General features: G+C 39.6%; 1 protein-coding gene across 1 annotated transcript in view; it reads right to left on the bottom strand.

Annotated features, from left to right (window-relative positions):
• Nucleotides 1-25,063, bottom strand: part of POLA1 (DNA polymerase alpha 1, catalytic subunit) — a 299,598-nt gene that overhangs the window by 101,142 nt on the left and 173,393 nt on the right. Inside the window, exon 35 of the mRNA XM_043570717.1 lies at nucleotides 6,045-6,161. Within this exon, the coding sequence (XP_043426652.1) occupies nucleotides 6,045-6,161 (117 nt within the window). The remainder of the gene's footprint in view (nucleotides 1-6,044; nucleotides 6,162-25,063) is intronic.

The raw sequence follows: 25,063 nt of genomic DNA, 5'->3' as shown, positions 1-25,063 counted from the left end.
TTGGTTTCCGTTTTGCTAAACACAGTGTAACTCCGAGTTGTTATGGATTGAATTGGGTCCATAAAAAGATATGTTGAAGTCGTAAACCCCAGTACCTGTGAAAGTGGCCTTATTTGGAAATAGGGTCTTGGCACAGAATATCAAATTAAGGTGAGATCACACCGGATTAGCGCAGTCCCTAAACCTATAGGATTGGCATTTGTTACAGGAAGAAGCAAAGAGAAACACGCCAGGAGAAGATGGCCACGTGACTACGGAAGCACAGACTGCACTGTTGCGCCTATAGGCCCAGACCAACGAACACCAAGGATTCCTAGAAGCTAGAGGAGGCAAGGGATGATTCTTCCCTACCGATTTCAGGGGGGGAAAGCCCAGCTGACACTTGGATTTCCGACTTCTAGTTAGCCTCCAGAGCTCTGAAACAATAAATTTCTCTTGTTTTAAGCCACCTACTTTGAGGTACTTTACTACAGCGGCCCTAGGAAACTAATACACTACTAATGGAGTCATACACACAGGTCTAAATAAACCACTTGGAAAACCCGGGAAAGCACGGCTTGGCAATTGCGTGTACAAAAAAAAAAAAAAAATTATGTGTTTAGTATAGGGAATGATGAAAAGGAATGGACACTGTGAATATGGATGCCAAGAGAGTCAAGGCAACCTTAAATTGACTTCATAGATATTTACTACCTAGAAAAGTCAGTAGCAGCAGGTTTATTGTGCTCCATACTAGTGCTAGTGACAGCAATTGAAGGGCTGGGATACAAACTCTAGACTAGGGTAATTATTGTGAAAGCAGAGCACTAGAGAAATGGTTGAAGACCTAGGAAAACTGGGCCGAGGAGAAGGCTCAGGAAGAGAGCTACCTTCAAATATCTAAAAAGTTCTCAAAGCAGGTAGAGCTGGTGCTGGGCAAGTGCTTATCAAACACAGGAAGAGAGGAAAGGACCAGCGTAGCCTTACGCAGTACCACTCAGCTGAACTAGGACCAACAGAGCCACAGAACACAAATTTAGGCCAAACGTAAGATATGTCCAGCAAATGAAAATAAAATAAACTTGAAAGTATATTGAAAAAAGCAACCCAAATGTGCATGGATAGATGAATAGATAAACACACAGTGGTATATCTATTTAACAGACTATTATTTGACCATAAAAAAGAATGAAGTACTGACACAGGTTACAACACAGGTGAACCTCGGAAACATGCTAGGTGAAAGAAGCTAGACACCGAAGGTCACATATTATATGACTCCATGTATATGAAATATCCAGAATAGGTAGATCTATAGAGACGTAAAGCAGATTAGTGGTTCCGAGAGACTGGAAGAAGGGAAGGAATGGGGTAAACTGCTTACATGGTACAGGGTTTTCTTTTAGGGTGATGAAAACATTTTGGAACTAGATAGAAATGGTGGTCTTACAACATTTATGAGTGTACAAAATGCCAATGCATTATTCACTTTAAAATGGTTAATTCTGTTATGTGAATTTCACCTTGATGAAAAAATATATTGAAAAAGAAGGCTAGCATCTGCTTCATGGCAAGAGAAGCTGTATGTAGAATTTAGTGAACTCTGCATCAGCAAACATGTAGATCAAAATCACAACGGACAAGTCCAAAGACTCTTCATGGTAAAAATCCATGTTCTCCTAGAGCGTAACCGAGGACTAGGTATAGATGTTTAAGACTTTTTTTTATCAGAGCTGTAAGGTTCTCTTCCTGCAGAACTCATAAGTACTGCCCTAAGAGACCACAGTTATTTTCATGCTTTCTTTTTATGCAGAAATAAGACACTGTTTCAGGTAGCCTGGCAACATTCTCACTGTCCCTAATCTACTTATCAAATCAACAATTCGTTCAATCTCAGCCATTCTGAAACTGTAACACACAATGGCTGCAAGTTCATTATTACCCTTCTTCTCCTTTGAAGGCCAGAGCCCTGTGTGGTATACACTTTCCATTATAAAAGATCTTCACAATTTTACAACTGAGGATAACATGAGAAACACTGAAGATATCTTGAAGTAGAACCAGAAGTTATTCTACTGCTTTCCTTGTAAGTGGCCTTCAAGAAATTTAGTTGGTAAACAACCGAATAGAGGGATCTACCACAATGCCTTACACCAGGGGTTGTGCACCTTTCCCAGTGATTTCTGTCACGGCCTAGGAAATCACATTTAGATGCTTTCTCATCTCCACATCAGGAAGAGAAATGTTTGTGAGTAAAAGTTTAATTTAGTTTGAAATCTTAGCTCTATACTGCAAACCAAACAAAACAAACTAAACCTCTGGTTTTGGTGAATTACATCATACAGAGTTCCCTGTGGGTTTGTCTCACAGCCAGACAGATTTGGCCGTCTTAAGAAGTCAAAACCATGTCCTTGAAATAAAAACATATTAAAATATTTACTCTCGAACTTGGCAAAGTCTTGTCTCTACCTCCAGTGTGAAAGAGGGTTCTTTTGACTTAGGAACTTTTGTATATATCGAGGTTTTCAGTCTTGTATTTATGTGGACTTTCTATGTAACAGAGAATACTCAGATAATATATTTTTAAATTTTTTAAAATATTTATTTATTTTTGGGAGAGCACAAGCAGGGGAGGGGCAGAGAGAGGGGGACAGAGGATCTGAAATGGGCTCTGCACTGACAGACTAATAGTAATGAGCCCGATGTGGGGTTCAAACTCAGAAACTGTGAGACCATGACCTTAGACAAAGTTGGACACTCAACTGACTGAGCCACACAGGAGCCCCGAGAATGTATTTTTAATAATCAGCAATTTGGATACTGTTAAATTCTTATCAACGTAAAAAAAACAACTTCAGTGATTTTTTTTCCCCTAAAGTTATCTGAGAAGAGAGATACATCCAAAAACCTGAGAACAGGGCACCTGGATAGCTCAGTCAGTTGGGCTACTGACTTTGGTTCAGGTCATGATCTTGCTGTTCGTGAGTACGAGTCCCCCTGGTAATAGGAGTCAGAAGAAGAGCCAGGTTTCATACCAAGTCAATCCTGTAAAGTACTCAAGCCAAATGCAACCCAGGACCAAATGAGAGTAGATTTATTATGTAGGGACTAGACTGGCTTTCCCATCAAAGCTGAACAACGTATTTAAAGCCCCTACCTAGTCCAACATCACAAAACTCTGGTGCTTCTGTCCAGATATTTACAAATGCCTATTTTTGACCGCAGATATCAATTTTATATAATCTACATAATGTGAAACTAGCTTTATAAATAAGGAAATGTCCTGTTAATTGTTCTGTCCCTAGCCCTAAGCAGAGTGCGTAGGATGTAACAGATATTCAATAAATGGTTATTTTTTAAGTGTTTATTTTGAGAGAGAGAGAGAGAGAGAGAGACAGAGAGACAGAGAGTATGCAAGTGAGCAGGGGAGGGGCAGAGAGAGATGGAGACAGAGGATCCCAAGCAAGCTCTGTGCTGTCAGCACAGAGCCTGATGTAGGACTCGAACTCATGAACCATGAGATCACCACCTGAGCTGAAATCAAGAGCTGGATGCTTAACCAACTGAACCACCCAGGTACCCCTCAATAAATAATTATTAAATGAAAGTAATGTATGATTGAGACACAGCACCCTAGAACTAAAGGATCAGATAAGCATAATCCTGCAAAATGGCCACTTTAGAAAACCCTAGATTAAGTACAATGATCCTGTCCATTCTACCACTGATTTTGGAGCTTCTTTGGAACGGTCTCTGGAAAGATACAGCTTTTTCCTTTTACTAGGAAAGCCCAGGAACCTCATAAAGAAAATTAAGAAATGCTCAACTCATCACTAGCAACTCTAAATGGAATGCCTAAGAGTGGGCTCGGGCTCAGGCCCACTGTCAAGGTCCGTCCCTGTGAGGAGCAGCTACAGAGGGTATCACCAACCAGGATGTGCTGAACTTCCAGGTATCCCAAAGGGTCATGTTCTGAGCAGGAATATGACCCATGCAATATGACCCTATGCCATGAAAGGTCCTCCCTGGCAAGAGTAGCTGATAACCTTGGTAAATGCCTGCCTAAAATGTTACCACTTTAAGGTCAAGGATATGAAGGGGGGAAAAAAAAGTACTTCAAAATGCCTGTGTTGGCTCATTCATTTTTTAAAAAGATACGACATAAGAAATGATAACCTAACTATCAATAACATCATCGTTAACTGGAAGGTTACCAATCTACTAGCTATCCGTTCTCCTTTTACTTTCTCTCACCAAGAATGGAATCATAAAATCAGCTGACTTTCTAAGAAGTAATTCAATTTTCATTGAACTTGACGAGCTAGCTGTTTAAAAGGTCTCAAAGGCAACAATGGTTCACGAAGCAAGGCGATTCCTCTGGAGTCTACAAGTGGAGTGATGAGTCACACTACATATATACTTTTTTCTCTTCCTGCAGCTGCTAATCCAACTGCTGGGTGGGACGAGACTGACTTAGCACAACAGCTAATTCTCACTATGTGTCCCATAGTTTTGTTAAAAAATTATATTCTATTTTGCTAATTATCAAAGATATACAAAATAAGGCAAGGAACAGTTATACTTACCAAATTAAAAATAATGACAACACCCAAATGCTACAAAGGCAGTGGTGAAATTGGTACACTCATCAAGTACTGGCTACCATTTAAATTGGGATAACCCATTAGGAAAGCAGTGTGGCAAAATGAATCATGACCATATTGTATTTAGGTGCTTTGATATACACTGTCGGTAAGAATTTGTCCTCAAAAAACATTTCAAATAACAACAAAAATAACGTAAGCAGGAAAAGAGTTATCACAATTTTCTAATAAAGAGAGTGAAGGTAGCCTAAAATGCCCAACAGGAGAAATGGTTGAATTTGGTTTTGGTACTGAAAATGATGCAGCAACACAGACAGAGGCTTGACAAAAGATAAACATGATACAAAATCCTATTTTCATCATGACTGAAAGCATGTAAAAAAAAAAACATTAACAGCAATGCAAAAGAACAAGGTGGCATACAATGGTAGTAGCCATTTGTAGTTACTGACTTCTCGCCAAATTTTGTGAAGTGATCTGTTACCTTAAAATTAAAAGCCATGAAAACTTTAAAATATTTTCCTAAAACTACCCTTTGTATCAACTCTTTTCAGTGAAAAGATCTGAAGTTAAGACTTGATTACAGAATTCTGCTTCTGTGTTAAAAAAAAAAAAAAAAAGAAGTAGTAGTAACAGGTTCCCTATTCCCACTTTCTTCTCACCAAAATCCTTACAAATCCTCAGGCCAAATTTGGAAAGTGAGGCACATTACAGTCCTGTATTGGTGAGGTTGACTGCACATTATCACATTACAGGTTCTCAGACAATCTGCAATAAGCTTGTTTAACTCTGGCTAGCCCAGAGTTTGCTAGATGTACCTGATCACGAAACCCTCTCTGCAAGGAAGACCTTCAAATATTCCTTTCCCTACAGTTTGTGAAATGCCACTTGGATTGCTGATGCTCCAAGGGGGCAACAGAAGGAAAGCATCTTCATTACGAGCTGTTTCCAGACTATGTGCTCCTTACTTGGGAATCACAAATGATAGCCGACCTCCTCCCTCAGGTGTACGTACTAAGGTAGAGAAAGAGCTGGAGAGCTGCTCATCTACTCTGTCCCTTAAAAACAACGGAATCCCACACAAATGCAATGAACCCTGAAGGGCGCAGGTGTGGGAGGTTTTGTGGCCATTACAAAAGGGGTTCAGACCTAATCCAAAGAGAACGACGGTTTCTGCAAAAGCAGTTTCTTCTGTGTAATTATGAAGTGGCAACCAAGGAAATCGGAGTGATTCCTATGAGAACTAGTCAGTTTCTCTTTTAGATATAAATATAGTCTTGTTCATGAGGTGAAAAAAATCAAGCATTTATCTCTTTGAAGTCGGAATTTTTAAAAATACATGCGTGTGGTAGTAGGGTGTCTTCAGAGAGCAAATAGCACACATGTGCCCTCCCAGAGCAGGTGAACACAGACCCCCAACCCGTCTGTCTACACAGCTCTTTAGCATCACGTGACTGTTACCTCTGGCCGAAGCGTAGCTTTCATGCAGACTTGGCAAAGAGGCCCATTTCGGGAGAACTGAAGGGGAAGGCGCCGAGTTCGATTTCGACATGCTGGCTCCTCACACATCAACCAGCCCTGGAGAGCGGAAAAGAAAACACTGGAGTCTTATCACCACCGTCAAACAAATGCATGTAAAAACCTCCTTCGTCATCAAGACAGATTCCTTTCGCTCAAACCTTCCTTAGAGGTTCTGAAATAGTTCCTTACCTTTCTTCCCTGGCATGTCGCTTAGACCTATGCCCCAACCTTAACAGTTAGGAAATGCGTCAAGTTTAAAAAACAAAAAAAAAATCCCGGGAAATATTCTTCCCTTCTTCTTAATATCTACCCCCGACGCATGCTTACAGCAAAGCCTCCCAGTAAAAGCTTACATGATGACACACAGAATGCAAACTGATGGGCGTTTTGGGCACTAGTAAAGACTGTTACCAAAGGAAAGAGTATACCATGTAGAAATGAATGACTTTCCCAACAGCAGACTGACCACTGGCTACTGGCTTAAATGCTGTGTTCAGCTTCCTTCTCTGTAAAGTAGGTCCAACAACAGTACCTAGACCTACTTTACAAGTTGTCATGATGTAATACACTTAGCATGCTGAGAGCTGTACCTGGCATCAAAGAAACACTTAAAGTAAGCAATTATTTAAAATTAAAGCAGATTCTTCTACACACATTCTCTGGAGGCATAAAACTGGCTGCAATGTTTTCAAGGACAATCTCAACTGAACACTCTTTCCCAGGGGTCTGAATTAGTCATTGCCCATTGCACTGGGCTTTAAACTTTCTTCTCAATTTCCTTCTTCAGTTACCCTCTCCTGCTGCCCTTGTTCGAATTTTTTCCTAGAAGTGTGGCAACAACACGCCTGGTATCTTAAAGTAGTATCGTGATCGCTAGAAAACATATCTGTTGAATGAGGGAGACAAAACCGCACAAGGGGGAGGAGCAAAGTTCAGGTGCTCTTAGGAAGGGCCCCAGGATCTGTGGCTTTAGTGCTCAGTGTGTTGGGCATAGGAAGGCTAAGCAAAGCAGGCTGAAGGGCTGCGGTATAAAGGTGAACAGGCACATTCCCTTGTGGCGTGGTGTTCCCACCGAGGCAGCGGCAAATTGGGACCCGACTGTCTTTGCACCTTGGAGTATTTGGAGAGGCACAACTTTTGAGATGGTCTTGAAGAGTGAGTAGAAGTTTGGTAGGTGGAGAAAGCAGGAAAGGCCACTGAGGCAGAAGGAACAACATGTGGAAAAGAATGAAGGCCAGAGAGCTATGAGTGATGTGATGAAGAAAACAATCAACGACATGTTTAACCCCGTTCCCCATTTCTAGAATCAGCAATGGTCTTTCCCCCCCTAAATAAGAGCAGTATACACACAAATGTTGCTTAATTACATCGGGGACCTTCACCTGCCACTTAACAGTGCCACGTGGCTTTAGTCCAAACCTGCAGGATGTCCCCACTCATTGTTGTGCCGTGTGACCTCATTCCTGAGAATAGGTTTCTTCTTGGAAGAAACTACAACCAGACTCAAGAGAGAGCACCCAAAATCAGTTCAGTTCTAGTTATGGGTTTTACAGCCAAAGAAAGTATACTCTAGAATATTTTGAGTGAAAGAAAATGTACTACCTTTGAAGATGATAAAATTCATCTAGTCAATACATTCATAAGGAACTTCATTCCTATCTTCAATCAATACGCCAAACTACTTCAATATTTAAACTCTTCAGACAGAGGATCTCAAGGAGTCCTTATAAAACCTTTAATATGTGTCCAAAATTACATTAAATAGTATAGGGAGTAGCCAAAGAAGCACCAGGTAGAGAGTTTCAGGAAATGACAACCTAAATAAGAAAACGAGGTTCACACACACAAAGATGAAAAGCAACTCAGTATGGTTTGGCTTTAAGAACTAAGTTGTACGCTACCAACCATAAATGCCCAACAACACGGAAAAGGGATGGAGTCGTGTGGATCCTACCTATCTGAGACAAACTACTACCATGCTTCTGAGTCACAGGCAACTATTTGTTCTAAATCTTAGGGCCTATAGCTATACTTTCTGGATTTGAGGCCACATTTTAATATTTCTGAAACTCAGGTGCATTGACAAATGACATGTACATTGAATGACATATTTACGTTTCCTTTAAAAACACTGTGAAGTCAAGAGTGTAGTTCACAATCGATGGCCCCTCAGAATTAAGGAAAGCAGACACTTTGGTTTGTTTAGCTTGTCCTGGGCGTGGGGGACACAGAAGGAGGTAAGTGGTGCCAACAGCAGCAGGTATTAAATTCTAAATGAAGCCTATAAATACTAACGGCGAGACCAGCTGTTTCCCAAAGTACCTGTTTAGGCACATTAATAAAGGAAACAGTAGAATTCAAGCAGACCACGTATGAAAAATGCAGGACTCGACTAGTCCTTTATCGTTCGTTTGGCTTTGCTACATTATAGTTGCTGTCTGAGGCTTTACACGCTTTGGAATAGGTACCAGCTAATAATGACAACCACAGTTGTGAACACAATTTTAGAAAAGCAAGCAGACAGGAAACAACGATCATGTTTTGAGACAATAAGTTACTAATTATTGGCATAGAACCTGGAAGTTAAAATTACTCTTTAATTTTTAAAAGATACCATTCAAAAAGCTCAAGCGCTCGTCAGATGTTTTAGAAACTTGATTCCATCAACTTGCTAGAACTTCATGACTCACTAGAAAGCTGCCAACCAGGGAGATACTAAATTGTCACCTCACCTGTTTCTAAAGCAAACACCAAACTCTATCTCTGACACAGTTACTAACTAAATGTCCTTCCAAATCATATAGAAAACAGATAATATAATTTGTCTAGACTTCCTACCAGTTATAATTAACATTAAAGAGGTCTTTTCTTCTTTGTCACCTCTCTATTCAGTACTTATTTGGGTTTGTTTGTACTTACTATCTGTTAATCTCCCTTTACAAATGACAACAATAACTAGTGCTATTATGCATGGAAATTACACATGCTGATAACTGTGTGAAGGGAACTAGGGCTGCAAAACAATATTAGGAGCCTGTAACTCTTGATTCTTCTTGTTTTATTTTGATAATTAAGCTTCTGGTCATGGTTTATTTTAAACAAAAGTCTTCTGTGGGGGAAATAGACCTTAATCATATTCAATACATGCTTTGCTTCCATTTGACTTTGTCAAGTACATTTTGGTTAACCCTTTGTTCCCCCAGCAAATATTAATGGACTACGCTGTATCTACCTTGAAAGAAACATCTGTGTTGTTAAAATTAAGGAGGCCGAGCCTTTGCAAATATTCTATGATGGGGCCAGTCTTAGTTACAAGATTTCATATTGAATTATGCCCTTAATGGGTGATAAAAAACAAAGCAAATGCAAGTAACTAGCATTGAATAAATTCACTTTGAAGCATCGCTCACAAACATAAAACTGAGCTTATTTTCATTTCCCATGATGGGAAAAAACTTACAGCCCAAAGTTACATTGCCAAGTCAACGGCCAAAAAATTTAACGAAGTATACTCCTTTGTAAGTGCAACCTATAAAAAGGGCTGGTTTTTATGAAAATCCCCAGAACCACCCTAAGGAAGCCTGCCAACAAAATATGTCATTTTATTATGCAATGCCACATGTAAATGCCAAACTGTCACAACCAACACGAATAAGGTCATTAAGTTTTCAGATGCCTACTTTAACCACATTTATAAGTAGGGGGTTCAAAAGAGGTGAAGCCAGCGTGTCCAACAGCAAAATAAACCTTTACCAAAATACGCAAAGATCTGTCACCTGTTACTTTAGTTTCAGCATCACTAATTCCTTGAAATCATTGTGTACGAAACTGTGTCAAATGCTGATTGGTTCTGATTGCTAAATTATATTTCTGAGGTCTCAACTAAAATGGTTTCTGTCTGCACATGCTAAAAAGGGATCGATTTCCACTTGTAACTGAGGCGTTCCTGGTAGCTGCACCTTAAACACAAACTTATTCACTTGTGTACATTTGTATTTTTAGAAGGATGCACACAGAGAAATCATCCAGACCTGTATAGGTAGCACAGAGGAGGCGCTCAAAAAAAAAAAAGTCTGAATAAATGAATGAACAGAAGCAATAAAATAATACACAGGAGCAAACGTATAGAAAATAATAAGGGCTTAAAATTCCCAGGAGAAAGAAAAATGCACCGTTCTCATACCTTTGAATCAAATATATGGTGGGTCCTTCTCCTCCCGCTTCCAATGAGTCACCAAATCTGGCCAACTGGCCTTGCAATCCCATTGTCGTCAACTCGGCCAAAGCCCAGACCTCAAGGTCGATCTACTCTAATAGCCTTCTACCTGGTTTCCCCAACTCCACTCTCTCCCACATCCAGTGTAAAGACTTGCCCAGCGTAGCTTCCCAAGGGCCCTCCACTCCCTCCCCTCCAGTGGTAAGCCTTCCATAGAGAAGGTATGCTTTGGTCTGGCTTTCAAGTTCTTCCAGGCTCATCCCATCTCCCTTTCTCACATTCCCTTACCCAAACCCTTCGCCCCACTGAATTGGTTTACTCACCGCCCCCACCACATTTTGCCTACTACCAACTCCTTGCCTTGGCTTAAGCTATAGAATCTCTGCCTAAAATGGCCATTCCTTGAGCATTACTTCCACTCTTCGGTGAAACTTCCCCACCATCCAGAAACTTCTCCCTCTATCCTGGTGCCACTGAGCATACAATGCTCTGTACTGTCCCTGAACAATCTTATTTTACTTCCCTAACTGGAAACTCAGGCCCAGGGGATGACCCACTGTGGATCTGGTAGTGTCCTCCCCTTTGGGCAAAGGTTCACACTCAATGAAGAATACAGAAATGAAATTATGAAAAAGTGCACTTGAACACAGCTTCTCCCCACCCAGTTATTATGGGGTAATTTTACATAAGTCACTGAACTTTCCTCTGAGCCTCCGTTTCCTCATCTACAAAACACAAGGCAATAATATTTACTCTATTAGAGTTGTTCAGAGCTCACAACAATGTTCATTAAATGTAAGCTATCATTATTACCCTCCACACGCCTCCACTACTGGGGAACATTAGTGCTGGGCTACAGGGGGCGATGCACTGGTGAAGACGCATTATTCCAAGCAGGGAAGATTCTGGTCGGTTTCCACCTGGTGTTACCAAAAATAGAGAGCAACGATGATGGATAACTGGTTAGATTAGGTGGAGGTGCTTTTCAATGTGATCGCAAAATAAAAGAACTGTGCAGTCAATGCAAGTGAACTTTCCAGGTCTTTCCTGGCAAAACTGTACTAGATTTGAAGTTGTAGATGGCAGAATGGATGGTGAGGGAAGAGGAAAGCGTCTCTGCTTTATTTCAGGATTCAGAGATTTTCAAGACACAACACCCCCCAGTACTGCACTGACGTATGATTTAGTTGAAATTGTCATGGCTCTCCAGGAGTGCAGGAACAGCAGCCAGGAAACGTGCTCTTCCACAGTTCATCATATCATTACTATTTTTCTGTAACAGCCATTAACTGCTCCTTTACCCAAACTCTACACACTTTGAGAACCAGATCCGCTTTTCACCCAAAACCATTTATAAATGTTCTGGGGCTCCCTTGCAGTCACTTTTTTCTGTCACAGAATTATCCCCAGTATAAAATGGGTCTTACAGACAGTGCACAGTATGGGCCCACAGCTGCTTTTCAAGAATGACATGTTGTGATTTGGGATTTCCAGAAATATCAAAAAACAAATTGCTTTCTGACCCACATTTGCACCCAAAACTGGGAGAAAATTTTCCTAAGATCTCCAGGGGAAGTTTTAACAGGAACATAATTTTGCTTTTAAAGTTAAATCTTCTACACTGCAGCATGCTGGCCTGTCAAAGAGTGATTATTAAGTCTCAGAGAGGTGCCATGGTAGGAGATGAAAGAGCAAATCAGGAAAAATACATGTATAAACTATTCACTGAAGTTAATACAAAAATATTTTTAACAAAATTATCAAACAAAACAGAAGTGGAAAGTGCCTTGTCAATGGAAAACTTTTAAATATTACCAAAATTGATTTTTAAAGTAAGATATCTCTTTAAATGAACAGTCACATGTCATTTCATCCAAGTTATTTGAAACTTATTGATCTTATCATTTGTGTGAAGACCAGACTCTGCCATCAGTTTGCTGAAAGGATAATGGAGCACTCCCAAACTGTTATGATAGGTTAGATGCAAACAGTGGTCCTCATTTAAACACACAGAATAGCACCACAAGTGCACAAATTCCAACCTCAGCAATTGTATATTACATGATAAATTAGCAAGTTGCTCTGCTTTGCCTCACATCAAATCCAATACCACAGCCTTGTTATTTTAATTTGCAATCAGAGGTTGAGCATCAGAAGATGTCCCTGAGGTACATTAAAGAGCCCCATGCAAGCCATCTTCTCCCACTATACTGTGAGCAGAGAAAGCCAACAATTACCAGCAATTTTATTTTACCACTGTAGGACAATACTAGAACAGTTAAAATTGTCTCCATGCAAGCAACCAGGGAAAATATACTTAAAATGATTTTATAAGGAAAATTACATGGGGGGGGGGAGTTCAATGGAAGACATGTATCTTTCTGTGTGGGCAGCTAAAACCTCTCTTAGTATATTCAAGCCTATTCTCTAAAATACTCTCCCTATTCATCCAACTCAAAAGCAAGCTACATTCGTAGGCTATAATAGGTCACAACTAAGTACACAGTACCTTGCTTCAGGAATAATTCTGCTTTGTCTGTCAACTGTCAACAAAGCACAAAGAGCTCATGCGACCCAGCCATGTACTGTGGATGTTAGAGATCTAACAAAATACAAATAGTAAGAATACAACATTTCCAGGCTGCCCTGCTTTCACTTTATATGAGAAACTGAAAGCATTTTCCTCTCCACGTTCCATTAATCTCTATTTATTAGAAATCTTTGCATAAGACTTTTTTTCCCCTCCCTATGTGAAGCTACAAGTGACTTGGGGATGTAATATTCCAACTGCCACGAATGTCCGACTTTCCACCATGAATGGTTATAGATAGATGTGTCAGTTAAGGAATACAGACATTTCAATAAGGAAAAGGAAGAGAGAGAGAGAGAATCGAGTGGAATGAGACGGTACAATGGCTACTCTGTTGCTTATATTAATATTATAGTGAAGGAGCCTCTAAGAAACATTGCTCATTACTTGCACGTCCACCCCTGCCTCTCAAGTCTTCAAGAATGACAAAAAATCACCTTTGCTATGAACACACACTAACAAATAAAACCTCAAAAGCAATTCAAGCCTTAGTTTCATCAGTACGTACACAGAAAGAAAAAAAAAGACTGGAAGGAACTACCCAAAAATGTCATCGTAGGTTGTCCGTAGTTTTTCTTCTGTTTCTGTAGTTTCTGAATTTTCTACAGCAAGCACATACTGCGTTTATAATTAGAAAGCTGTTATTAATGAAGGAAGAGAAGTTTTGCCAAGAGCATTCAATATAATCAAATCACTAATACATGTGAAAAATATTTTGAACTGTCTCATGTGCTTGGCTGTTACCAAGATGAATTCTCAGGGAACGTGCTTATGAGAATTAAAAAAAAAAAAAAAAAAAAAAAGCACATAAAAAAAATGTGTTTTTTTTTCATTAAAAAAAAATGTTTTGTTTTTTTTTTTACTAATTCAGAAATTTTAAAAAGAGGTCAATTTAAGCACATAAGCAGTTCCCAAGTAGAAAGTGGCAGGGCATGGATTAGTCTAGTAGTAGAATCATTTATGAAACTAAGCCACTCACTAAAATGCACACAGCCTTCCATGGATTATCATCAGAATACTTTTTGTTATGATGTTAGATCTCTGAAGGTAGGTTATAAATCCGTTTTAAACAGAGGTGCTTTGTTCCCCACACCCCCTCTGCTGCCTTTATTCAATGTACATACGATATCTAGGATAGGAATCAAATTAAAAAAAAATTCAAACAGGTGGGCATGCCTAGAACCTTATTATCAGCAGTTTTTCTTTGCTGAAGTCTAGCGAAAAGTAATTTTTATTGTTTGTTAGCAGTCTAGTAATTTATTGGTATGGTTTAATGTGATATGCCTCTGGGTACCGAACAACAAATGTTAAAACTGAACTATCTATGCAAGAGCCTCAAAGGGCATCTGAAAATCAGAATGGAGTTCAAACCATCACCAGGCAATGTTTGTTCATTTAACTTTAATTATTTTCTCCTTGAGAATGGTACTAATGAAACTGAATATCTTTCATGGTTTCGAAGGGCCGTTTGAATAGTCTGTAAACAGAACTAAGGGTAGACAAGAGATCTGGCCGAGCCAGGGGGTTGCTAGGTGATGTAGAATGTAAACCCACAAACTTGTTAAGGTTTGCTTTCCTTTCATGCCACTTTCACACACTCTCAAAAGTTTTGAGAACTGATTTTTCAGGTGGCCATTAAAAAAAGAAGAGACCCCCTGCCTTCGAAATTCACTCCCCCCAGATGCTCTGGCAGATCCAGAAGAGATAAAATCCATTTGACCTTTGGCTGTAACCTGGGAAACTTTTGGTTTTCCCTAAATGTAAGACCGTACATTTTCTAGATGCCCACAATTTAAGAAACAAATCCACAAAGATTGATTTTTGAACTTCAAAAAGACATTTCTAATCTTCATTTTTTAGTCAACTATGAATAAAATTAAGATTTCCCTCCAGAAGAAAAACTGTGATCACAGCTTAGCACAGATTATCATCAGGACAAACCTTTCAGTTTGGCCACTCGCTTAAGTCTCGTCTGGCCTACACCAAGTCTGACTGCCTGTGAGGGGGTCCCTCCCGCCCCTCCCCCAGCTCCTTTCTAAGTAGCTGATCAGAGATTGTCCAGTAAGAGCACTTTATTAGATCATCAGCCAGAGGGGTTCACAAGTACCGAGAGCAATGGGCTCAAATGCGGCACATCAGTTTTAATAGACCAGGGGCTACTAGTAAACTGCAGATACTGCTGAGAACTTTCCTTGCACTGAACCCTTGAAAAAGCACCGTCTCTCCAGCTTAAATGCAGCTGCCTCTTTCAATGCCGCAAATGGGTAAATTTGACAAAAAAGCCACCATTAAGACTACATGAAAGGCTCAAGACAACATCCTTTCAATGCTTTGTACTTCAGTAATCAGATGTACTTACTCACCCCCTCCCCCAAACCCGATCAAGAACTATTTCTGAATGGTAGGAAATAATTCCACTTTGTACATCTTTTAGTTAATCAAGACTTTCTATTCAGCAATTTGACCTTTTGTTCAAAACAGGATTATCAGTTTTTTCGCCAGTTACCAAGGGCGACTCGCATGGTGAACATAATTGCAATAATTTGCAAAACACCATGGCAACCCACATTACAACTAGGTAAATACTGGGCTTTTGTGCTACATTGTTATTTTCAGAGATGCTGAAGTCAAAGAACGAATGACAAATGAACACAAAATTTATATTTGCTTTGTCTCAAAAGAGAAGAAAATTGATAACAAGAATTGGGGGGAAACCGACTACAGCTGTAATTTCTAACTTGATTAATTAGGATGGTAACAGTCCTTAACAGTATATTCAACAAACAGCCCTGACTTCGTCTCTCCACCCACCTCTCTCTATACCACTACCCCTCTCCCCCCCAACCAGACAAATTTTTTCAGCTTGGAGAACAAACATCCCCCATTTGCTCTTTTCTTCAACTTAATGGAATCCTTAATTGCAGAATATTGTTCTCCTGCTCTTCACGGCACTGAAAACGGAGAGAAAAGAGGAGAGGGCCAGGGCAGACAGGGAGCTACAGTCATTTGGTTCCTGCCTCTTTTGGACACCCCAGGCCCAATGATGAGACGGCATTTTTCCGGTATCAGCTGCTGTTTTGAGGCAGACAATAAAGTCAAAACTATTTAGCGTTGCAGAAAAGCCACTTCTTTCCTTTTGGCAGTACAAGGTAAGTCTACATGCCGAGATGAAGTTTCATAATGTAAATGCCAAAAACAGAAGATGAGAAACTAACAATTTTAAAAACCGTACATTTTTCCTGTAAATAAAGTATTAACTGTGGTTCTGTCCAAAAAGGTGTTGAAATGCATGCTTGCTATTTGAGGAAGATACTCAACAGTATTACCAGTGTGCTGAAAACCACTTTATACGCAGAGCCCAATTCATGAAACAAGCTAAAAATACAAACTGAGCACTACGAAATTAATACAAAAATCAAAATCATATTTTTAGTAGATAAACATGGTCTCACAAATAGTATGTTAATCTTTTCCGTAATAAATGTGATGATTGGAAAAGTTCTATCAGAATTGTTTTTACCCAGGTACGACTGGCAGGTTCTACTGCATGGCAAAGGAGCGTTTTTTTTGTGTTTTTTGTTTTTTACTAAGAGGAACAAATTCTGTTGTAATGCCTAGCTTTTCGAAATTATCAAAATTGACTTTCCCATGTAAAATGGAATATTTTGGGAAGAGAAAAAAAACACACAGAAAGGGCTTGTGGAAGTTTTACACTGCCGAGATCTCAAAGAATAAGAAGCTCCAAATGCTCCCGCAACACAGCCCAGCCTGTCTTCCTTCATCTGCCTCACGACAAGGCAGAGCGGAAGGACTCTCTGAAGTGATCTGCATATTTCCCCTAACTTTTGAAAAATCAAATGAACCTGATCCTCTAATGGGTCCATTCTTATTTTGTCAGGGCTGAAAATTCCCAGGCAGACCTCTAAGATTCAGCCTGGAGAAATCACGATGTAACATTCTTCAGAATATGCCTCCAAAATTACAGATGCTGTGATTTCTCCCGAGGAGTGGAAATCAAAAGAATGTGACACATTAACTCCTTCTCAGTCAGTGACAACTTCTTTACATTTGGAAAATATATTTTATTTTCTGGTTTAGTTCATTCTGAATTTACCATACCTGTATTAAGCGCATTCCTATCGAAAGTCTAAATGTTAAGAGGAAATATATCCTTTAATGCCAAATGATAAAGGGTTGAACAAGCCTTCGGTACTTTTTGATCAAACAGAACTGATGATAGATCATAAAGTGGGCCTAAAATCCCCATGACACTTGAACTTCTTTAAGAAACCCTTATATATAAATGAAATATTTTGTAATCTAGCTGGAATTTCTTCACATGAAACATTTTACCCAGTATATTGTTCCCTTCCCTCCCCAACCTTTTGTGGCTTCGGTTCGTTTTTGCTTTTTTTTTTTTTTCCTTTTCTTTTTTTATTCCCTTTTCTCTCTGTCTCTTCTTTTTTTTTTCCCCGACTGGATAAGACACTTGACTTCTATTTGTGAAACGCACCATCCTATAATCCATCCAAGTCCCTATAATGCCAATAAAGTGCCCAAACCCCGCAATGCAGGCAAATTGCACGGCATCTCTAAGTCCATGCCCATGGCCGATGCAGAATGAAAGCTGGCACTCCACATGAAAGCCACCTGCTACCGCTGCCCTGGAAACCTTCTAGCTCTACAATTCTCAGCTCTGACTGCATATTGGATTTACCAGGGGAGCATTACAACACAGGCTGCTGGGCACCACCCCAGGGTTTCCAATTCAGCAGGTCTCCGGATAAGGCCCAAGAATTTGAGTGTCTAACAAGCTCCCAGGTGATACTGCCGCTGGCAGTCTGGGGACCATGCTTTGAAAACCACCATTCTCAGGTACAGAATGGGCATCGGGAATTTAAAAAGCGATTCTAATGTGTAGTCATGGCTGAGATCCAATGTCCATATTATTCTCCTTCTCTCTTGTTCAAAGACAACTACTGGCTGTTATCTTCTGAAGAATGAATTTTATACACAGAACTGTACCTTAAAAACTTGTCTCTCAACTTTTCTCCTTCAATATTTATTCTTTCTTTAGACTCTGTTGATATGACTTTCTCTTCTACTCTTTCCAAGTTCTCCATACACCATCTGAATTAGCAAAGCCTCAAACCTGACTTAATTCTACTGAAAGACCTGACCAACTCTACTTGGTTGACATCACACAGGCAGCGGAGTTAACGTTCTCCTTTTAAAGAAACCAATAAACAAGAAATCTTACTCTAGCAATAACAAGAGTCCCTACAAAAGTAACAGAATTTCAGGAGTGGTGAAAACAGGGTCTATGAAAGAAAACACAACTACATTTTTGACTTTGGTAAATACTATGAAATAATATATTTGAACTCTAAGTATCAAAGTTGGAAGGGACTTTAGAGCTCTAGTCTGATCCTTCATACTCTATCAGAGAAAATGAGGCCCAGGAAAAAGTGAATTCCTTGCACACTGTCACAGCAATTGGCTGTAGGGCCACCTGGGTCTCTGAGATTCTAGCCCAGTACCCTTTACTCTCTACACCTATTCTGCTTAACACAGGACTCAGGAGCTATATATGCTTCCTGAATACTTGGATATGTGGCTAGTCCAAATTGAGATGTGGTGCCAGTGTAAAAGATAGAGCAAATTCCAAAGACAGTTGAAAAAGGCAATATAAAATATTTTTAACATTCATTATATATTAAAACAATGTTTTGGATATAATGGGTTAAGTAAACGTTTTTTTTTGTTATATCGTGAACTCTCTCCGCTTTTTAAAAATTTATTAAGTAATTTCTATTAAGCAATCTCTACATCCAACCCGGGGCTTGAACTCACGACCCCGAGATCAAGAATCCCATGCTGTACTGAGCCAGCCCCTCTCCCCTTCTTTTTAAAAACACAAGTAGAAATTTATAATATATACTCTTCTTAAACTTGTTTCACTTAAAAGTGGAGGAAATTACACTTTGTAAGTACATATAGACCTACAAGGTTCTTTTAATTAGCTGTGCAGAATTCTGTATGATCGTAATAACTCAATGAATCCTCTTCTGATCAACAATTAGGTTGTTTTCAGTCTTTCACTATTACCAGTAACACTGCAAAGAATATCTTTGTACATGACCTTTGACAATACCCGCAAGTAACTGTACATCTATAAGGAGACATACCCAAATTGGAACTGATGAGTCAAATGGCACATTCATGTCAAATATTGATAGGCATTGCCAAATTGTGGTCAGAAGAGGCCATACCAGTTTTCACGCCCATCAACAGTGTATGCCAGTATTCCTTTCCTCACACCCTTACCTATATGACCTACTATTTAATTTTTGGATCTTTGTCATTCTGATAGGTGAAAAATGGTATTCATTTGGGCTTCTGTACTTAAGAGTAAGCTTGGGTATCTTTACTTGTGTGTATAAGTCATTTACATTTCTTTTTCTATGAGCTGCTTGTTCCTCTGCTTTACCTATTTTTTATACTAGGCTGTTGGTCTTCTTTTCATTGATTTGCAAGAGCACTTTATATGTAAGGGAAATCAGTTAGGCCTTTGTTACATGGGTTGCAAACATTTTCCCCAGTTCATCATTTCTCTTTTGGCTTTACAGTAGGTTATCTGTGTGTGTACGTGTATAGTTTTTGCCCTGCAGAAATTTTTATTAATTTGTAGTCAAATTTAACGATATTTTCTCTTCTTGAATTCCAAACTATGTTGTTTCAAAAAGTCTTCCCAACTCTAAGATCATTAAAAACATCACTTTTACGTTTTCACTTTTTTTTTTTTTTAAAGATTTTACGTGGAGCTCGAACTCACAACCCTAAGATCAAAAGCCACACACTCCACTGACTGAACCAGCCAGGCACCCCTACAGTTTCATTTTTTTTTTATGTTTTCATTTTAATTCCAATTGGTTAACGTAGTGTTATATTAGTTTTAGGTGTACAACACAGTGATTCAACACTTCCATATATCACCCAGTATTCATCACAAGTACACTCCTGAATCCCCATCACTCCACCCTCTCCCCTCTGGTAACCATCACTTTGTTCTTTATAACGAAGAGCCTGTTTTTCAGCTTGTGTCTCTCTCCTTTTTTCCTCTTGGCTTGTTTTTGTTTCTTAAATGCCACATATGAGTGAAATCATATGGCATTTTGTCTTTCTTTGACTTATTTCACTTCAATTATACTCTCTAGCTCCAATCATGTTATTGCAAATGGCAAGATTTCATTCTTTTTCATGGTGAATAATATTCTATTGTATATATACCACATCCTCTTTATCCATTCATCAATCAATAGATACACTTGGGCTGCTTCCATATCTTGGCTATCGTAAACAAGGATGCTATAAAAATGGAGGTGCATGTATCCCTTTGAGTTAGTGTTCTTGTATTCTTTGGGTAAATACCTAGGGCTCTGATTGCTGGATCATAGTGTGGTTCTACTTTTAACTTTTTGAGGAACCTCCATACTGTTTTCCACATTGGCTGCACCAGTTTGCATTCCCACCAATAGTGCCTTTCCTCCACATCTTTGCCAACACCTGTTGTTTCTTGTGTTAATTGATTTTAGCCATTGTGACAGGTGAGGTTCTATCTCCTTGTGGTTTTTATTTGCATTTTCCTGATGGTGAGTGATGATAAACATCTTCTTATGTGTCTGTGCATCATCTGAAGTCTTCTTTGGATAAATGTTCATGTTAGTTTCAATTTCTAAGTTTTTGACCCATTTAGAATTTATCTTAGTATAAGGAGCAAGAAATTCAACTGTATTTTTGTCCCCAGATGACTATTCCCTACTGATATGAACTGCCCCTTTATAAAATACTCAGGGCAACTCTTTATATACTGAACTTCCTATATTGGCTCCATCAAAATCAGGAAAGCACTCCCCAAAACTTTAATAACTGGCAGTAAGTCATCTTATTTGTAGGAACTTTCCTGTGACTTGTCTAAAAACTAAGGAAGCTTTAAATTTGTGGATAAACTTAGAGGAGAACAGTCCCAGCCTAGAATATAACATACTTTTCCATTTACCAAGTCTTCTTGTAAGTCCTTCAGTTAACATTTAAACGTTTATTTATATAGATACGGTATTTATTTCTTTTGTTATATTTTCTAACTGGTGGATATTAGGGTAGATCAAAACTAGTGATTTTTTAATATTAATTTTGTAACTAGTGACCTTATTAAATTCTTTTTATCTGTGGGAGTTTTTTGGTTGATCTCACTGAGATTTCTGGGTTTACAGGGATCTGTAAATAATGATCATTTCCCTCTTCCTCTTCCAATTTTTATGTATTACTTGTCTTGTCTAATTACAATAGCTACTACTGTCAAAACCTGGTATTTACCAACATTTTCACTGGGCTACCTCTAGCATCAGATTTCCCAAGAATATAGGCCTGTAGATCTAAGAACTAAACCACCAAAGGATCTCTACAAGTGGAAAAAAAGTAATTATATTAAAATCACTACGAGGGGGGTAGTGATTAAAACCGCTACAGGTGAAAAAAATAGAATCAGTACAGATCTATGGCTCAGAATGCCTAAAATCAACTTTGGGGCTGAATTTAATTTAAGGGTATTAAATGGCTGAATAAATACTAAAATGGTTCCTTTTGTATTTGGAGAATTGGTCCTCTTAAAAGATATACACATGTTCCCATCACTGAAAACATTTCCTCTTAACTAAATCTCATTACTCTAACATTATTAATCATGTTATTACTCTTTTCACTCAAGTGCTTTCTTGGTGGAGTGGTATACATTGGTGAATGTCTAGGAGAGTGGTTCTCAAAGCGTGGTCCCCAGACCAGCAGCATCAGCATCACCTGGGAACATGTTAAGAGATGCCAATTCTTGCCCCCACCCCCGAGACCTAGAACCAGACACTCCAGGGGTGGTGGTGCCCAGGAGTCTGTGTTTTAGCAAGTCATCCAAAGTATGGCTAAGTGGGCATGTATTTATACAAATAAAGTTTAATAAGTATAAATCATGACGCACATTCTATAAAGCTGCAAACACATACAGGTCACACTGAGGTAGAGTACTAGAATGACAGAAGGCAAAAGACATATGTATTATCAGCTGCTAATGCTGACATCTGCCTGTTATGCTACCTTTCCCAAAGCCCAAAATACTCTATGCCCTTCTGAATACCTAGATTACAAAATATTTTAATAAATTTTACCAGGGCCTACAATTTCTAAATAGGGAAAGAATCCCTGAAGAAAATATCACCCATCTTAGCAGATGTTTTCATGTGTACTGAAACAGGTTCAAAGAAAACTTTGTATTCAGCTCCCCGGCTCTCTCGAGCTAGCTCTGAATCTTCTAACTAGCCCCCAAATCTATTTTCATGTCTCACTCATCTGCAGCAAGCCTGAGGTGCCTTGCACAGATGCTGAGATGATCGCAGGCATGCCTGTCCAGGCGCTAGCCCACCACCCTACTTGTGATTCCACTCTGGGGGTTAAGAGATGTTTCTGGGAAAAGATTCTCTTTAGCTCATCTGATGTTGCATACAATAAAACTAAATAATTTGACTTTGCTGCACAAGTACAGTCACTGAGTGTTCCTCAAGGAAAGCAGAAAATGGGCTGGAGTGGGACATTAATTTACAAAGAAGTCTCTAATCAACTCTCCCGGGAACATGCACAGAAGGCCTTGTATATTAAAAGCCAACAGGGAGACTGATATTTCCATACTGGACTTAGAACTATTATTGAAGAAGGAAAGCTTCTTGTAACAAGCTGGATTTTATGAACTCTGTGGAGATGAGAGAAGGGCTAAGCTACTGTGCTAACCGGCCCCGCACTTGACATACGCTAGCAAACACACACAAGCCTCCTGTACAGATGGCGGTGGAATACCAGAGGGATTTTCCATACCAACGTGAAGTAAGAGAGACTCTATTCCACTGCTACATGTGCAGTATCACTAGAATGTTCATGGTCATAAAGGTACATGGCTACAGGAATCTAGAGTAGCGATAGAGCTATTCCTACGTTTGGCAAGTGGATTCCCTAAGCCGAAAGGATTCGTCCTTCATCTAGTCCAGCTTCTACCCTGGCTGCCGATAGCAGGATTGTTATCAAAATAGGATTTAAAGTGACTTTTAAAGTGAAAACCGCCCAACAGGGTTGTATTTTTCACATGTTTGTATGAATCACTTTCTTTAAATACTTTAATAACCAAATAATTAAGCTGAACACTTACTAAAGGCAAACAACATGCTGGACCTGTATTTAAAATGTAGTTTCAATTCCACCTCTCAGGGAATGAATATTCTTATGTGGAAGATAAGGAGTGCAAGAGAATGAGCATGACTTCAGGCGCCAAAGGCTCAAACGTGTTAATATATAAGATTAAGTAGATTTTAAGGGTGGAGGAAAGAAGAGAAGAGGAAGAAGAAAGGGAAAGAGAATGGCAAGCACAGGCCAGTCCCTCAGCTCTCCGGGCTGGGCTGAGCTATCACTCAGCTTTGAAGCCCTATGGCCTAGAGTAGGGTCTAATGCACTTAAGGAGCCAAAGAAATCAGTTTGTTCCATTTTCAACTGACAGAATGAAATTCTGTGGTATCAACATTCATTTGGATAGCTCAACACTCTAGTTTCCCTCAGGCTAGGCTGCCTGTGAGAGTCCAAAACTACTTTCCTTGCAGGAGGCCAATAAACAAACCCGGTGGCAAAAGAGAAAGGCAGGGGTCAACTCGAAGCTGTCCCCTTGCCTCAGTGCTGCAGGAGCACCGTGCCTCAGGTGGCCCCTCTCACCCTAGGAGTCTCCGTGTGTGCCCACTTGGGGTACTGCAAATAACACCCACCCTGTCTCTTCCATGGGATGTTACTGTAAGCATCCTAGGAGCCCAATGTTGTAAAACTACCTTCCAACCGTAAAGACTTGTGAATAAGTGTAATCCCCATGAACATGCACTCGGGCCTTCTTTCCCGACAATATACAGCCCAGTATCTGGGGGCTTTTCTTCCTGAAGGGATATTTAAAATATTTCATCGGGGGGGGGGGGGGGCGCTTGGGAGGCTCAGTTGGCTCAAGTCATGATATCACGTTTGTGAGTTTGAGCCCTACATCGGGCTTGCTGCTGTCAGCACAGAGCCTGCTTTGGTCCCTCTGTTCCCCCTCTCTCTTCCCCTCCCCCACTCGTTCTAGTTCTCTCTCTCTCTCTCTCAAAAAAAAAAAATTAAAAAAATAAAATATTTCATCAGAATGCTGTGAAGCCATTGCCTAGTGACGGATTACTCCGGGATTGTGATGGGATCCATCTGACTTGAAAAATGGAAAACAGGGCACCTCCTCTGTCCTTTCAAGCAGATGACTCCATGCTGATGGCAACAACTAAATACTGAAAAGATAACCAACCATCTTGGTTGATGAAAGATAAACATCCGGTAAAATTACATTTTTTGAACGATTACACATGCATTTAAAAAAAAATTCCATCATCCACTTTCTCGTGGGGAACTAGGCTTTGCTTCTGGAAATCAGAATCATCAGAGAATTCAAAGGCACCATTACTCTCTCACCTCTTCTGTCGCAGCTTCTCAAAGTACCTGACTTTGGGAAGCAGTGCCATGTGTCCAATTTTCATCCCCAGATGACCTGTAGTTCTACTGTGCAATAAGCACTTTACAAAATATGTAAGAAATATGTAAGCCCCGCCTGGAAGCTCCAGAGGAAGCTCCAAAACAATCCAGAACATCTTCTATGCTGACTGAGGAATGAAAACATGAGAACACGACCTGCCAATAAACAACCAAAATGACTCTCCCTGTTTGCCCACAAAGAGAAGCCCAGCATTATTTAACCTTTTCCCTAACATGGACAACGTTAAAATATACTTCATTTATAAATTTAGTGGACTCAAAGTGAGTGTGGACTGGAAATGCCACAGCGCACTGCCATTACGCTCATCATTCAACTCTCTGTTATTCAATGCAACCTAAGGGGAGCTTTTGTAAAGCACAAAACATGAACTACATATTTCTGAAAGGTCAGGGGAACACTGGGAAACAAGAAGAAAGTGAATTAGCGAAAAATGAATTCAGTGCAGATTTTTACATTAGAAGTCAAAGTTAATACAGTTTCTTGCTAAGAAGGTACGAGCGATCTCT

The sequence above is a fragment of the Prionailurus bengalensis genome, chromosome X, assembly GCF_016509475.1.
Source record: "Prionailurus bengalensis isolate Pbe53 chromosome X, Fcat_Pben_1.1_paternal_pri, whole genome shotgun sequence".
Taxonomy (NCBI): domain Eukaryota; kingdom Metazoa; phylum Chordata; class Mammalia; order Carnivora; family Felidae; genus Prionailurus; species Prionailurus bengalensis.
Note: the sequence above shows the minus strand (reverse complement) of the source record. Positions and strands in the feature narration are given on the sequence as shown.